This window comes from Metarhizium album (genome assembly GCF_000804445.1).
Source record: "Metarhizium album ARSEF 1941 chromosome Unknown scaffold_36, whole genome shotgun sequence".
NCBI classification, from domain to species: Eukaryota; Fungi; Ascomycota; class Sordariomycetes; order Hypocreales; family Clavicipitaceae; genus Metarhizium; species Metarhizium album.
Window position 1 is genome coordinate 80,687 of NW_024467610.1, and position 14,024 is coordinate 94,710.

The window sequence follows — 14,024 nt, forward strand, 5'->3', positions numbered from 1 at the left end:
TCGCGCCAGTCTAAACGCCAGCCATTCGTATAAGTACTTGCCTATGATCCCTTGGACCCAAACGACGAAAGACGCTCTCTTGCCTCCTCGCAAACTACAGTCACTACCGACCAGGCCACGCCATTCAAGACGCTCACAGAGACTTGGCACCGTCTTTTACTTGAGAAGCCATCTCCCCCGGACCGTTTGTCTACCACAAAGCCTTCATCCTGTCAAAATGAAGTTCGTCACCGTCGTCGTCGTCACTCTGGCCGGTATCGCCTCCGCGGCCCCTTACAAAAGATCCATCGTCAACGAGGACAGTGTCGTTGTAGGCCGTGACACCAGCGATGCTGACGTCGCTGATATCGAGAACGTGCTTCAGAGCCTCTCCGGAAGAGCTCTCCCGCAGGTAAGCCCAACACCAGACGCAAACCCCCGTCCATGGAGGAATCCAGCCTGACACATGCCGCAGAGCAAGCGGATCATCGGCGGTATCCCCCTTATCGCCAAGCTCCTGAGTCTGATGGGCCGTGGCCTCGCCCCCGGCATCATCAAGGCCGTCGTTGCGGCCATCGGCATGATTGGTTCTGGCCTCGGAATCGACGCCGCAAACGACTACCTCGGCCAGGCCACCAACGGCTCGGTCCCCAATCTGGGAGACTTTTTGGGCGCAAACAACATGGGCGACCTTCTGTCCGGCATCCCCGGCCTAGGCGGGCTCACCGGCTCCTCCTAGGTGAGCCGCAATGTGCGGCGGATCGGATGGCAACGCCACGCACTGCCATGGACGGAACTGCCTTTCATGTCAAATATCTTGAATGATTCGGAGCCCCCAGGGGGAGACCACGTCATTGTATACAGGCTGCGAAACCAGCCTCAGTGCGCAGTGTTGTTCGTCTTTGCCTCCTGTCCCATGTGGTGCAGAATGTTTTCACCCGTTTCGGTGCGCGCGCGCAAGACATGTTTGGCCCCTGGACTTCAGATCTCGATCACTGTCTCTCATAGTGTAATAAACACCAGTTGTTGTCAGTAAGAGGACACGATCCTTTCCTCTGACACTCGGTGCACGGTACTCCCTTAGACACGCCTTCCAACTCGTCGTGACCTTCTGTGCGCGCAAAGGCCACTGCGCAATGACTGTCCAGACATAAAGGGAAGAAATTTGATCCGTGTTCTTAATTGATGTGGCTGGGGAAGGTTTTCGCAGAACAGATGCGGTTCAAACGTCCAAACTTTCAGTCACTCACTCAACGCGACTTAATATCCCAAAGTAGAGCAGTGCTGATGCCGACACAGCCGTCAAACTCCGTCTCCGAGTGAATCATGGCAGAGCAGACAAAGTCCGGCCGTCGTTCCCCTCGAGCCTCTGCACAACAATGAGCCGCCAGAAAGGCAAACTGCCATGGTCAGACTTGAAGTTGGTATCAGGCTGATCCGCGAGGATGACGTACATGGCAAGAAGCCGCGCCTTGTTCAAGTCTTGTCCGCAAAGCTGGATCGACCTGCTTGGACAGGGACCGTCGCGGAACGTTGCAGAACGGCTTTGTGACATTTGGGTACAAGAGATTCTTGGAGTCGGACTTGAAACACGTCTTCCCTAGGGGCCGGGATAGAACCGCGAATGGCTTCAGGAGGGATTGCAAGCATCTCGCCAAGCAGATGTTGGATCCGAGGCCATGTGAGGAGAGCTGCTACATTGCCGCGCCTATTGACAGTTTGCTGAGGATTCTCGACAAGCCTTTGCTCGGGCTGTCAAAAATGCCTACCCAAATCACTTGCGCCTCTCGATCCGTCCATGAGTCCGCGGTCGGCACCCTCAACACCAAGACGGAGTCCACGACCACGACTCCGTGGCACTGCAGCGCCGCTCGCTGGGCAGACGGGCAATGGATCAGCGCCCCCATGGGTGAATTCCTCCAGGATCATAGGCTGGGGCGCACGTACGTGGACGTCCAGCCAAGCTACTTCAAGGAGAGGCAGCGGGAGACAGGCGCCGTCGGCATCACTCGCGCCACAGCAAGCTATTTCGAAGAGGCCAGACCTCGCAGCGCAAGCGGACATCTCGGCGGAGCGCGCACGTCTATCGAAACCTCACCCGGGAGTTGCGCCGTGTCTCGGCGCCGACAGGTGGTTTAGCCAACGCGAATCCTACTGAAAGCCTCGCAGAACATGCCAAAATTGGCATCTACTCGCCCTGCAACCAAGGGACGTCTCGTTCTCGGTGCTGGGAAGCCTCAGGCAGGTCTTCCTGCGGAGAAAAATTAGCTCTCAGCGGCGAGATGATGCCTCCCCGGGCGGCTTCTTGGTCGGCCAGGTCAACTGCGTTGCAAGGGGGCTGTATCATCGCCGTCGAAATGAAAAACCATTGCTGCCTCGACGGCCTCGGAGTCATGATTGCCAAAGAAGGCCGTGAACAAGGCTTCCGTTGCCAAGATGAGGGTCCGTCCTCGAGCTGCCTCCTGATGGCCGCCCGTATTTCTCGTCGCCCCTGCCGTCGACTCACACCGGCAGTCTCTCGGTATGTATGCCTGATGCGGACAGGATGGAAGAGAAATGCAAATACACGAAAACGAGCAGAGTGTGGGGATTGATGAGAGCAACCGCTGGGAGCAACGACGGCAATGCCGGACACCAAAGGCGCAAGCTATGGCCCGATCGAGGAGCTGTCCCATGGCCGGCGCGGCATACAATGGCACCCTGGATGGTTGAGCAAGGACGGGCCAGGAACTCGTGAAGAGCGTGAACAAGGCCCTTGTTTTTTGCCAGACTCGAGATATCCGAGGCCCATAGCGAAGGATGACTATACGTGGCAGTGGGCAGCGGGAATTGGAGACGGGCCAGCTTGCTCGCCGCCCGTCGGCGTCGAAATGGCCGTTGACGTTTCAACCTGGGATCAGGAACAGTCCCATCCCCAGACTCATCCCCAGACGGCCGGGCGCCATGTGCCATCGCATGGCTGCATCTCGCGCGGGTCGCAGCAACAGACTCGCGTCTCGTCGACGCAGCCCCTTCGATGATGAGCTGAGAGGGCGCCTTGGGCGTGCATTCCACGTCCCGAAATGCATCGCCCGCACGGTTCGTACACCTCGCCTCTGCGTCTTCCGAGACGTGGTATAAAGAGGTGCTCACCTACACCACAATCCGACGGATCATCAAGGACTGTGTGTCTGAGCTCTCGAGAACTGGCCCCCTACGCAGCCGCCTCTTGACATTGCCGCCAAAACCATGCATTTGCCATCCTGTCTCGCGTTTGGTTCCATCATATGGTCCGCCGCCGCGGCATCTACACCCAAGGTCCCTAGGCATGATGGACGTCGGCTGCACGAGGGTCCATTCGCGCCCGGCACTGCGTCGGATTGCGCATACTACGACGCAGCCGCGGACTCTTCGCAGACGTGCCGACAATTCGAAGCCGCCTGGGGTATTTCGCACGACGACTTCGTCGCCTGGGTGAGCTCCGTCCATCCATCCCTCTCGGAGACACCGGTGCCGGGCACCATGGCTAACCAGACTCATCCTCCTTGCCGTAGAACCCCAGCGTCCAATCCGACTGCAGCGGCATCGAGGTCGGCGTCTCATACTGCGTCGGGGTGAGCAACGTCCTGCCTCGCTCGTCGAGGACTGAGAGGAGCACCGCTGTGATCGACTCCTCCTTCGACAAGCGGTCGCCAGCTCCTCCATCGCCCATGGAGCCAGACACGGAGGAAGAATGCCAAAAGTACTATCGGGTGGTGTCTGGAGACACATGTGTGAAAATCGTCCGGAAGCACAGCCACACGTTCACGCTGGCCGACTTGTGAGCTTCCCCTTGATCCTGCTACTGCATAGTACATACAGCCCGTTGCTCACATGTCGAACTGCAGTTATCGGTGGAATCCTGCTTTGGGGAATGGTCTGAGGCCCTGCCTATCCGTGTGCTCACCTTCCGTTATAGATGCAGTGTACTGATGCGTGATTTGATTTATAGAATGCACAGCGCTCAAGCTGGATTATTTTTACTGTGTCCAGGGTCCGAATCCCTTCGGGTTGCGTCAAAGGATCATCTGCGGACCAGGACTGCTCTGTTAGAGTTTCTCTCTCGTCCTTGAGCGCACCGGACCACGAAGACGCCGCGGGGGAGAAGCACACTGAAGCCCGTCTTGCCACCGGTGGCCATGGGTATGCCGCGGTACGAATTTCGTCGTGGCGCCGGTGGCCACCGCATGCCCGGTCAGACAAGTTCAACTTAGCCACCAGACTGAGAGAGGCGAGGCTGTCCTAGAAAGTGGTCCGGCTGCACTTCATGGTTATGGAGACGAGCCCAGTGGCGTCTTTTGTCGACAAACAGGTGCAGGTTGCCTCAGGCAGCGTGGTTGATTAGGCCAGCTCAGACGAAATAAAGGTTTCTCATCCTGTTTTATATTAATCACAAAGTGACCTCAAGATGAATTACATTGTAGGATACCGGCTTATGAGAAGTCAAGATATCGACAAGTTTGCACAACCGGCCCTTTACAAGGGCAAGCGTGTGCTGCATCTGGGTTTTGGAAAGTCGTCGTCATCAAATCACCAGCTGTTGGCCGTCGTCGGAATGGGGCCTCCTTGTACGTGTCAAATCAGCAGCATCGTCCCTCGACGTGAGGCGTAATCGGGCTGTAAGTGCCCTAGGTAATCCACGGATAATGTTGACCCGCAGTCCTTCTCATCAAACCGTACAATCCTTCTCGGAGTCAGCTCTTCGCATAACTACCCGGTTCTTCCGTAGCCGCGATATGATTCTCAACTCCCGTCAAGTCTACTCACATATTTATATCAACGACGGCATCCACTACTGCCTGCGTTGAAAGTTGTTCACTCTGAACACGCAATGTCAACCGAGGTATGTCAAAGGGCGTGAAAGCTCTGTTCATACCACCAACACGCTTCACAACCAAGTCACATCACAGCAAGCATATTTTGCAAGGGCAAAAAGACCAGCAGCTAGTGGCGATTTCTCTGGAAGTTGAAGGATGCCGTTGCTGGGGCCGCTTCCGACTGGCCAGCTGCGTTTCACGCCACTTTCTTCTTCTCTTGGCAAAGCTGGCAGAGGGTTGGGAAGAGGGAATAAAAGTCTTCGAATTTTCAGTACTACTAGCAGCTTTTCTTACCTCATCCTTCGGCCATGAAGCCAATCCGGATGTTGAAGGGAGAAGAGAGCATTGGGTTGGGTCCGTGTCTACACTGAGCAGCCCATTCAGCTACTGCAGGAGCACTTCATGATCAAACAGGTGCTTCATAAATTGATAGGTCCTTGTCAATAATCGCACGCGACATCCGTCCAGTTAATGGTGCGTCGTCAGGCTCGTCAAAGTCCAAACTGATGTTTTTTGTTCAAGTATAATAGTCAGGTACCTAGTGACGCATTCTCAGTTCCAAGGGGGTATCGCAGTGCTCCTTAAAAACAACATCCATTTCATTCAACGGATGGACCAAAGTAAACACCAAAGTGACCATGGTTTTGGTTCTCCGTGGTCTTTGGAATTCGGACCAGCCTTCTCTTCCTCGGCCAACCCCGAGCATGGACGCGTGGCAAATTATTTGGCCAGCCTAGCTAACCAGTAGCTTATGCCACGTCAAAGAATAAAATAAAAGTAAAAGTAAAAATCAAGCAGAAGCCAACTAGTGATTAACCATCATCGGCGACGAGTAGTCCCATGAGGTCTGATGGACCCCGGGAAACTGTGACTCAAGTCCGACGCCAGAGCTTCGCGAGTGACTTGGCTTTGGCGTGCGGCTCTTTGTGGCTCGCGTTTCGCAGGCAGCGGTCCAGAATTTCCCGCCCGGCATCGGGAAGGTGAACGAGAGAGTCGTTGAGGGTATCGATGATGAAAGGGTTGGCTGCGCCGAGGGAGGAGTGTTAGCTGGTGCTTGATGGTTCAGGGTTGTTTGTTGCTTATGATACTTGACAGACTGGGGGGTTTGACGGCGGGCCCCACATTATGCCATGCATCAAAGCGAGCGTGCACACAAGGGACGAGGGGGATGCATGCACGATGCGTGCACTGCTGCCCGCTGCTGCCAAGGCAACTAGTGTCGTCTGGTGGCCTGACATGCCGGGCCGGCACCAGACCATCAGTCTCCAGAGTCCAGAGTCCGGGCGAGACGTGAATCACTTGATCGTGTCTCGACATCGGCTGCACGCACTGCACTCATTCAGGGAAAACAAGAGAACAAGAACGACAACACTGCCAGGCGGCTACTTACGCATCAGATCAATTCCCGCCTCGCCCGCTTTCACTGCCAGGTCTATCCTCGTCGAGTTGTAGCACCCGTACTTCTGCTGCAGGTCCAACATGCAGCGCCATAGCTCACGCATCTTCTCATTGTCCATGCCCTCGCAGCTGCGGCTCCAAGTTGACACTACACTTGGCTTCCGTGGTCGCTGATGCATGAAGAACCTTGCGGCGCACCGATGAGACGTTGTCAGCAGCGGAGAGGACGGCGGGCACGAGGACGACTCGTCGCTGGAGGCCCACGACGAATTCGATGCCGCGGAGCATGCCGACGAGGAGATCCGCCGGTAGGAAGTCGTCTGGTCGTTCATTGTGGGTGCGCCTTCTGTCTCGTCTTGTCTGCTGTCAAGGTTGATTTGGTATCCAAAAGTCCAGCCTGTGCGAGCGACGGGACACGATGATCTCTTTTTGTGGCCACCCTTGTTTGTTTTCTTTTGCCACAGAAGTATCAAAAGGAGAAGGTGAAGAAAACAGAGTCCGCTCCGGGATCAAAGGTCTCTTATAATACTTGAACACGATGCTCTGCAGAACAAGGGGGGTTCAACGTTCAACAGCCATGTCAGTGCCAATCATCCGTGAACAATAAATAGAACCTTGGCCATGACGGGTCACGACACACGACCGCGCTCGAATTTCCTCATCCGCTCAGCAGCCCCTCTTCAATGCTTGCTTGGTCGCCCGCCGCCGATCCGATGTCTGGCGTGGGATGCAACGTGGACCCTCACGGCATCGACCTTTTAGTCGAAAAGCGACGGAGCAGTGCCAAAGTAAAACTACTACCGCGGCGGATACGGACTACTAGCTCGATCGATAGGCACGCATGTGGCCGATGGATATGCATGTCCGCACATACATATGTGAGTAGGGGTCACAGCGTGCCGTCGCAGTGGTCTTTTGGGTGGCAGCGTGGGAGGAAAGCTCAAAGGCAGCGTGGTCTCGTGGCTATGTATTTTGTTTTTGGCCGATCTCGTCATGATTTCATCCGGTGTCACGTACGGAGTAGTGTATACTCTGTACCTCCCTCCCTGCTTGAGTGCTTGCCCGCTTGGACGACTACACCTTGCCAAGCTCATGGGCTGTCCCAGCCCTTGGTTGTACGCACGTCCGTTGTAATGCCCGCGCCCGGTGACAGCCCAAAGACGGACACCTTGAGCCGGATTGTGGGCGCTCTGGTTTTTTCTGTGACCATGTTATCACGTACGTGAGTGACAGTGTTGTCGAGTCATTGTGTCTATCCGTCTGCTAAGCTGCCAACCCTGCGACCATTCATGCCCGGCTCGTACGGGGACAATGCTCCAGCGGCCAAACACACGGTGTGACTGAGAACGTCTTTGCCGACAATCGTGCTCCGAGACAAGCGTTCTGCAGAGCACGGTGTTACACGAAGCCCGACTCGAGGAGAGTGACATTGAAGAGAGGCTGGGCGGCAAGCACCATCCGTCCATGGAAACCTTTTTTCCTCAAGGTTCAAGGTGGTCAGAGTGCTATAAAGGGACAAGGAATATATAAGAACTGAACTTTGTTTGCAGGGTGGCATAGTCCACAGTGCACGTTCCGTCCTGACGGCACGGGAATCAGGGTTTAGATTTCGATAGTATGAACGGGGCTCGACGGTTTTGGGCGGCATGGCGTTACAAACTCGTGACGTGGAGCGCATGATGCGAGCGTTGACTGCTGCACTGGATTGCTCGATGGAGAAACGTGAGGGGAGTGAGTCTGACTGGAAGGCGAACGACGTTTTGTTTGTCAACTTGTCATCCGAAGGAGAAAATGATGACTAAGACATGATGACTAGCACGTCTTTGCACCCATCGTCTGTTCAAGTGCCAGCCTGCGTGGGAGCGCTCCCCGATCGAGTCCACCACCCAAGGTACTTGAGTACGCATACGTGTAGGGCTGAGGCGGCATCAGTCTTATATCGAACCACCATTGGTGCTGGATGCTCCGACTTTTCGGCATGTTTTCCCCTGCGCCGCGTGTCTCGCGCTGTCTGTGGAGTCAGGACTGACGACTATCCCAGCCTCCCCGTCTGCTTTCTCGACTCCGCTAAAATACCTACCTAGGCTCGTACTTCAAGCTGCTGTCTGTCTTGTGCGTTGCGGCCACGGCGAACGAGCCGCGACCTGTCGATAGTCCAGCTGAATTCAGACGAAGCTTCGGCGAAGCTGTGGACACCCAATGATCGATCAACTGGCTTCGTGCCACCAGACGCTCAAACAACTCCCAGCTACTACCAACCACACTAGAGCGCCACAAGTGCCGCCTCCACGACCTGATCGGGGGCCTGGCAAACCTATTGGCTAGTCGGCAAGTGAGCCCCTTGCTTGACACCCTTCCTCCCGCCTGGCTGATGCCGGAATTGTTTCTTTCGACTTGGCTTGAGGGGTTTCTGCAACTCTTCAACACGGGGTCGACAGCCCTTCCGGACAGCCGCGTTCCTGCGATTAGGACGGTTTGGTCCGCCGGGTCCCCTTTGTTTGCAACAATAGGGACATTGGTACGGTTTCCCCCACCCAAAGGAAGAGATGCTTCCGTCCCGTGTTGACGGACTGGCCTGGAGATTGGGAATCGAGATCCTTGCTCTGCGCACGCACATGTCACACGGTCTCCCCGTCGACCAGTGATGAAGTATAGGCTCCTTCTCCAGTGTCGGCTCGCAGTACTTAGTTGCTCCTGCTGCCCTTTCCCCGTCGTTCCCAGGGTTAGTCAGTGCTGCAGCTCGACGCCTAAACTTTATCTCATCAAGGTTGCACCACTACCCACCCGCGCTTACCTGTTGAAAGTCCGTGAGGAATCCGTGAGGGGATCGTAAGGGGACCGTGAGCGCAAGCAAACTCACACAGCGAAGCCGCGTTGAGCTGTTGTTGCTGGCCGTTGCGAAAAGGGAAGCTTGCAGACAAGGCTCCCGCGATAGGCCGCTCGGCGGAAAAATGCAACCCCACGTGGTTGCGTCAGGGCAATGGCTGTGGCGATGGACCCTCGATCAGGCGAGCCATCGGCGACGGGGTTTTATATACCAGACAATATTGGGTGAGGACCCTACGAGAATTTGAATGTCGAGAGTAAACAATAGAGTGCGGAGTACGGAGTACCGTGTGGTGGTTACGTGTCTTGATGGCTAATGTGCGTGCTACGTGTGATTTGGCTCCTGACCTGACTCCTGGCTTGCGGCGGTACTTACACCAAAGGGAGGCCTGCCATTCCAGCGACGGCATATTTTGTCCACTACGGATGCTCAAATTGCGGAATATGCATCTTGATAGGGCCAAGGGCGTGCGGTAGTAATTCGGTTGGAGTGTGCACACGGCAACGCCGAGGCTATACTGACCCTGCGAGGGGTTCAAATGCACACTGTTGGAAGTGACGGTACTAGAGGCATCGGTTGTTTTTGTGAATTTGAAAAGTCCATGAATTGCCTCTTGTACAATAATGGTTTCGCTGCTGCTAGGTAATGAGAACTAATCACCCGCAGTAGTAGAGCTTTAACGGCCATGGTCCTGGCACGTCTTCTAAACGGCCCAGATCCAATGGGATCAAGCTGTATTGTATTCTCTTCCATGCTGCAGGTCGCTCTGACTGATGAAGAGGAGACCATGTCTTTCAAACATTGTGGACAAGTACTTTTGTCCAAGACCACACGTTTTCGGGTACGCCAGGCCTCTCCGACCATCACGTCTCGGAGGCAAAGGGCGGACTGGATATCGTTGCCAGCAAGCTGCATCACGAGTATCACTTTTGTTGTGCGGCATGAAGCTGACGATTGTAGACGCGAACAAAGAGGGCCATGAATGACCTGTCTATTTGATGTGCAGACATGGCTGGCCGCCAGCGAATGACCACGATGTTGCAATCCCGGACTCGATGCTCCTCGATGCTCCTCGATGCCAGATGCTCCATTTCCTGTTTGCATTCATCATTCCAATTTTGGGCAAGAAGGAATTCGCTGCCTCCAACTCCGAGGACGCCTGCCATGTTTGCCGATGCCTTTTGTTGCAACTTGGGAAGGACGGCCGAGGCGAATGCGACTACCGAAGGAAGTCGACGACCAATGGCCAAAGCTGATGATTTCTTCCATCATGGCAACTCCCACCGACGGACGGACATACTTTGCCAAACAAAATCCTCGCTTCCGTACCATCTTCACTTCTTTGCAATCATCATCATCTGCATCCGCTTCAAAAGCAATATCAACAGCTTATTGTCATCCAGCCCGCCAAGACATAGCCGTCATTTTGCTTCGCTCTTGAAATATCCCAGAAGAAAGGAGGCCAAATAATAGACTTCGAGACGACAAGATGATGTTTACTGCTGCCATCGTCCTTACTATTCTTGCGGCCACTTCTTCCGTGGTCGACTCCCGCTCCCACAAGTATCCAAAGAAATCAACTTCCCGCGGCTTCCACCTGGTCGTCAACGTCACCGACTCGTCCCGCCCGCTCGCAAAGTCGCCTCACGGAAAGCTACTTAGCAGCATTCACATTGGCCCAACTCACAATCTCCTTGGAATTGGCAACGGCTTCAACCCGCGTGTCTTCTACCACAATGCAACCAAGAATGAGTTTCGGTCCAGCAATGCCCAGATCTTCTCTGGCGGCGGAACCTCCAGCATCCAGTATGGCCTCAGCCTCCACTTGGACGAGGGCAACAATAATGTTTCCAGCGTCAGATTAGACGTCGGTGATGGTCAGCGTGGTCTTTCTATTTCCCAGGGCCGTCACCCCTACGCCTTTCTCAACTTGAGTCGGCTGGCAATGTGCAACGAGCCTATCAAGTATTACCACGGCAAGAAGATGGTTATTCTGAAGCAGTTCAACAACCCCGACATGGTCCATGGCAATATCCCCGAAGAATGTGCTCCTATCCATCTGCTACCGCAGTGCGTTCCCTTTGATCCATCTCGCCCGGCGTGGGGGATCCCAGTCCACGAGTTCGTTCGGGAAGCAGACTGCTACAAGAACGTCTCTGCGATTAATTGGTCCCGCCACACATCTTTGAGCTGGCACGAGTGAGTGGCAAGGATGGTTTAGGGGATTCAACGTCTTCGCGGTTGCACACGTCTCCTGCTTCCACATGACGGTACAGAATAAACAGCATCGTTACATGAGCATCAATATATTTTGCCTGTGGTACAATCTGTCTCTGCCCCGACCGCTACAATGGAAACGGAAAAGTGCATGCTCACCTCGCAAAGTCTCGGCAAATAGCCTGAGAAAACGCCTCTGTGCAGGCAAGTTTCAGCAGTCTCATATATTTGCATGTAGCCATGGCCGGGGGTGCGGCCTGCAAAAACCGTACTTGAAGGTGATGGATGGAATCACGTTCGTCTCTTGGAGAGCAAGCTAGGCTCCAATGACCCTCTTTCGCAGTGTTTTGTCAAATTGTCATTGTTTCCATTATACATTGGCCTTGGTTCGCAGCAAAAACGGCCAAACTGCGACTGTTCCCATCATACAACGCCATCCAAACGCATAATGCGGCAAGCCCCTCAGACGCCAAACGACGTCGCCTGGGTGAGGACTCTGACACGGTGCCATTTCCGGACGGAAGACATTTTCAAGGCGCTTCAAGCGGCAGTTGTGGAAACAAAAAAGAACGAAGACGAAACGCGCCGACCCTTGCGATATCGAGAAGGTAGAGCAATCCAAAGCGCATGCGGCGCCCTGAGACGATGGAAACAACACCCGGTGGATGAAATCGTCGGGAGAGACGGGTTCGGGTGCGGAGGCAGAGTTTCTCAAGCAAATACTCCAGCAAAACGGCATGCAATGGATACCGTACGTGTAATAGTTATTCCCTGCCTTGGGTGGATCGTTGGATACATATTATACGGTCAGGATGCTAACAATATGGATGGTATTCGTCACGCTCATTCCAAGCTACGCACATTTCATAATCGATCGGCACAGCTCTGGCAAAACAAGCCCGGACTCTTGTTGGGCAACAAGATGGCAGCGACTATTAAGACTGGCGGCATATTTGGAACCAGCTCACCACGGCGGGCACACCTGGCGGACATTCAGTTTGAGAAAATCGCCTATTCGCGAGACCGCATGGCATGGGCCGGAGCGGTGAACTGCAATAAGAAATACATGGTGCAGCTGGCAAAGAACTGCAATAAGAGATCAGAAGCGACTGGTGCAGCCGAGGAAAGCATGTGAGGACTCGTATATTATCGCCATTCTTCTTGCCACGGTACAGGCGAAGCGAGCGATGGGATATGACGAGGGAGACGATGGTTTGAAGGTGCATCTGATAGCTTTACCTGAGACGCATGCGTCCGGGATGCACTTTTCAAGGCAACGATAACAAAATCGTTTCTGGATGGGCTGGAGAAACCTCTTGAGAGTGGCCTGTGTGAAGGAGGATTCAGGGTCGGCTACGAGCCTATGTGGTTTAATCAAGCCGCGAAAAGTGGCGCGCCTCTTGTACGAGGTTTTACGCGGAAACGCGCTTTGCAAACAGCATTGGGTTTTCCGCAGTTCAGCTGTCATTTACGGTTAAACTTACATGGTGGAGTTTCGCCCCCCGGGGTTAGATCTACCGCATTCCGAAGGGCCTGGCTAATCCCAACGGCCATCCTCACCCCCAGGGGCGAATATCAGAAAGGTCCAGAGTCAGGGTGTTACGCCTAGGACCGCTTCCGTGGCTGCGTTTGCTGGACTGCATCTATCGCTCGAGGCAGGCCTTTCCTCGACGCCAGAACCGGGAACGAGACGAGACGAGACGAGACGAGACGAGACGAGACGAGACGAGACGAGACGAGACGCGGCTGCCCCCAGCTCCGTCCATGGCGGCGACGTGGAGAGTTTTGCACTAGGGACCGATGGCGTTTGGCTCCGCGTGTCCGTTCCTTTGGTTGAGGGGAAAACCACGTGGTGGCGGTCCGCGGAGGCTATGGCTATGGCCGATAAAGTACGGGGCAGCGCTTGGCATCATTCTGGATGGAAACATGCGGTGGCAGAGACGGATGGCGATGCAGACTTGGGGTTTGCTGCCCACCCGGCTCGAGGTGAGCGATGACACACAATTGGGCCGTGATGGCTTCGGCCGCCACGGTTACGACAGCCAAGGGCCCTCCGCCTCTGCCAGACGGTATTGAACCCTACTCGTGTCTAACCTATTCTCTGCAGAGGTCGTATTTCCCCGTCCGTACGCTCTTTCTGTGCTCAATGTTGCCATGGTGGTTGGCTGGGCTGCAGTCAACGCAGGTCGTTGCTCGTCGGATGGTAGGCCGCTGTAGATGGACGAATTTTCGATGCGAGAGACGTCCTTCCGTCATGTGGCCTGCCTCCATTAATAATTCTGATTCTTCAAATGTACGGAGTGGAAGGGTAACTCGTGACACAACTTCTCCGGGCCAATCAAATTTCCTCTTGCCTCTCTCCAACTTCCGCCGGCTTCGTCAAGAGTCAAGACTCAAGACCTCGAGACGTGCCGCCACCGCAGCTCATCGACGTCGCCGTTGTCAGTCCCTTGGAAGCGAAGCGGGCACACTGGCACACTTTGGAAACGCATCTATCCCTTGGCCATCGACTCATCTTTGAAAAGCCAGGCCGCCGCCTCGCCAGGTCTGGCTTAACCTTTAGTCATGAGCCCGTATCGTGGCTGTGATAACTGTCGAAAATGGAAGAAAAAGGTACAGCAGCACCACTTGTTTTTGCCTCTTTCCTTGTTGCCACCTGAGCACAAGGCTAACCGCCTCGTTCCATCGTACATTGATCACTAGTGCGACTGCTCGCGCCCCAAGTGTTCTTTGTGCGCGCGCAAGAATCTCCCCTGCCACGGAGTTGG

General features: G+C 54.8%; 5 protein-coding genes across 5 annotated transcripts; all 5 read left to right on the forward strand.

The window, feature by feature from the left end:
- Positions 1-217: 217 nt before the first annotated feature.
- MAM_07783 (uncharacterized protein) lies at positions 218-718 on the forward strand (the record flags this gene model as incomplete). Its single annotated transcript, XM_040826581.1, has 2 exons — positions 218-391; positions 455-718. The coding sequence occupies 2 exons, from the start codon at positions 218-220 to the stop codon at positions 716-718; spliced, it is 438 nt and encodes a 145-aa protein (XP_040675420.1).
- A 1,022-nt stretch (positions 719-1,740) lies between these two features.
- On the forward strand, positions 1,741-2,118 carry MAM_07784 (transferase family protein; the record flags this gene model as incomplete). The annotated part of the gene is made up of 1 exon (XM_040826582.1): positions 1,741-2,118. One exon carries the CDS (start codon positions 1,741-1,743, stop codon positions 2,116-2,118), a length of 378 nt encoding a protein of 125 aa, XP_040675421.1.
- A 1,089-nt stretch (positions 2,119-3,207) lies between these two features.
- MAM_07785 (Peptidoglycan-binding lysin domain protein) lies at positions 3,208-3,930 on the forward strand (the record flags this gene model as incomplete). Its single annotated transcript, XM_040826583.1, has 3 exons — positions 3,208-3,432; positions 3,513-3,778; positions 3,846-3,930. The coding sequence occupies 3 exons, from the start codon at positions 3,208-3,210 to the stop codon at positions 3,928-3,930; spliced, it is 576 nt and encodes a 191-aa protein (XP_040675422.1).
- A 6,598-nt stretch (positions 3,931-10,528) lies between these two features.
- Positions 10,529-11,242, forward strand: MAM_07786 (uncharacterized protein; the record flags this gene model as incomplete). The annotated part of the gene is made up of 1 exon (XM_040826584.1): positions 10,529-11,242. One exon carries the CDS (start codon positions 10,529-10,531, stop codon positions 11,240-11,242), a length of 714 nt encoding a protein of 237 aa, XP_040675423.1.
- Positions 11,243-12,079: 837 nt separating this feature from the next.
- Positions 12,080-12,391, forward strand: MAM_07787 (uncharacterized protein; the record flags this gene model as incomplete). The annotated part of the gene is made up of 1 exon (XM_040826585.1): positions 12,080-12,391. One exon carries the CDS (start codon positions 12,080-12,082, stop codon positions 12,389-12,391), a length of 312 nt encoding a protein of 103 aa, XP_040675424.1.
- Between the last annotated feature and the right edge of the window lie 1,633 nt (positions 12,392-14,024).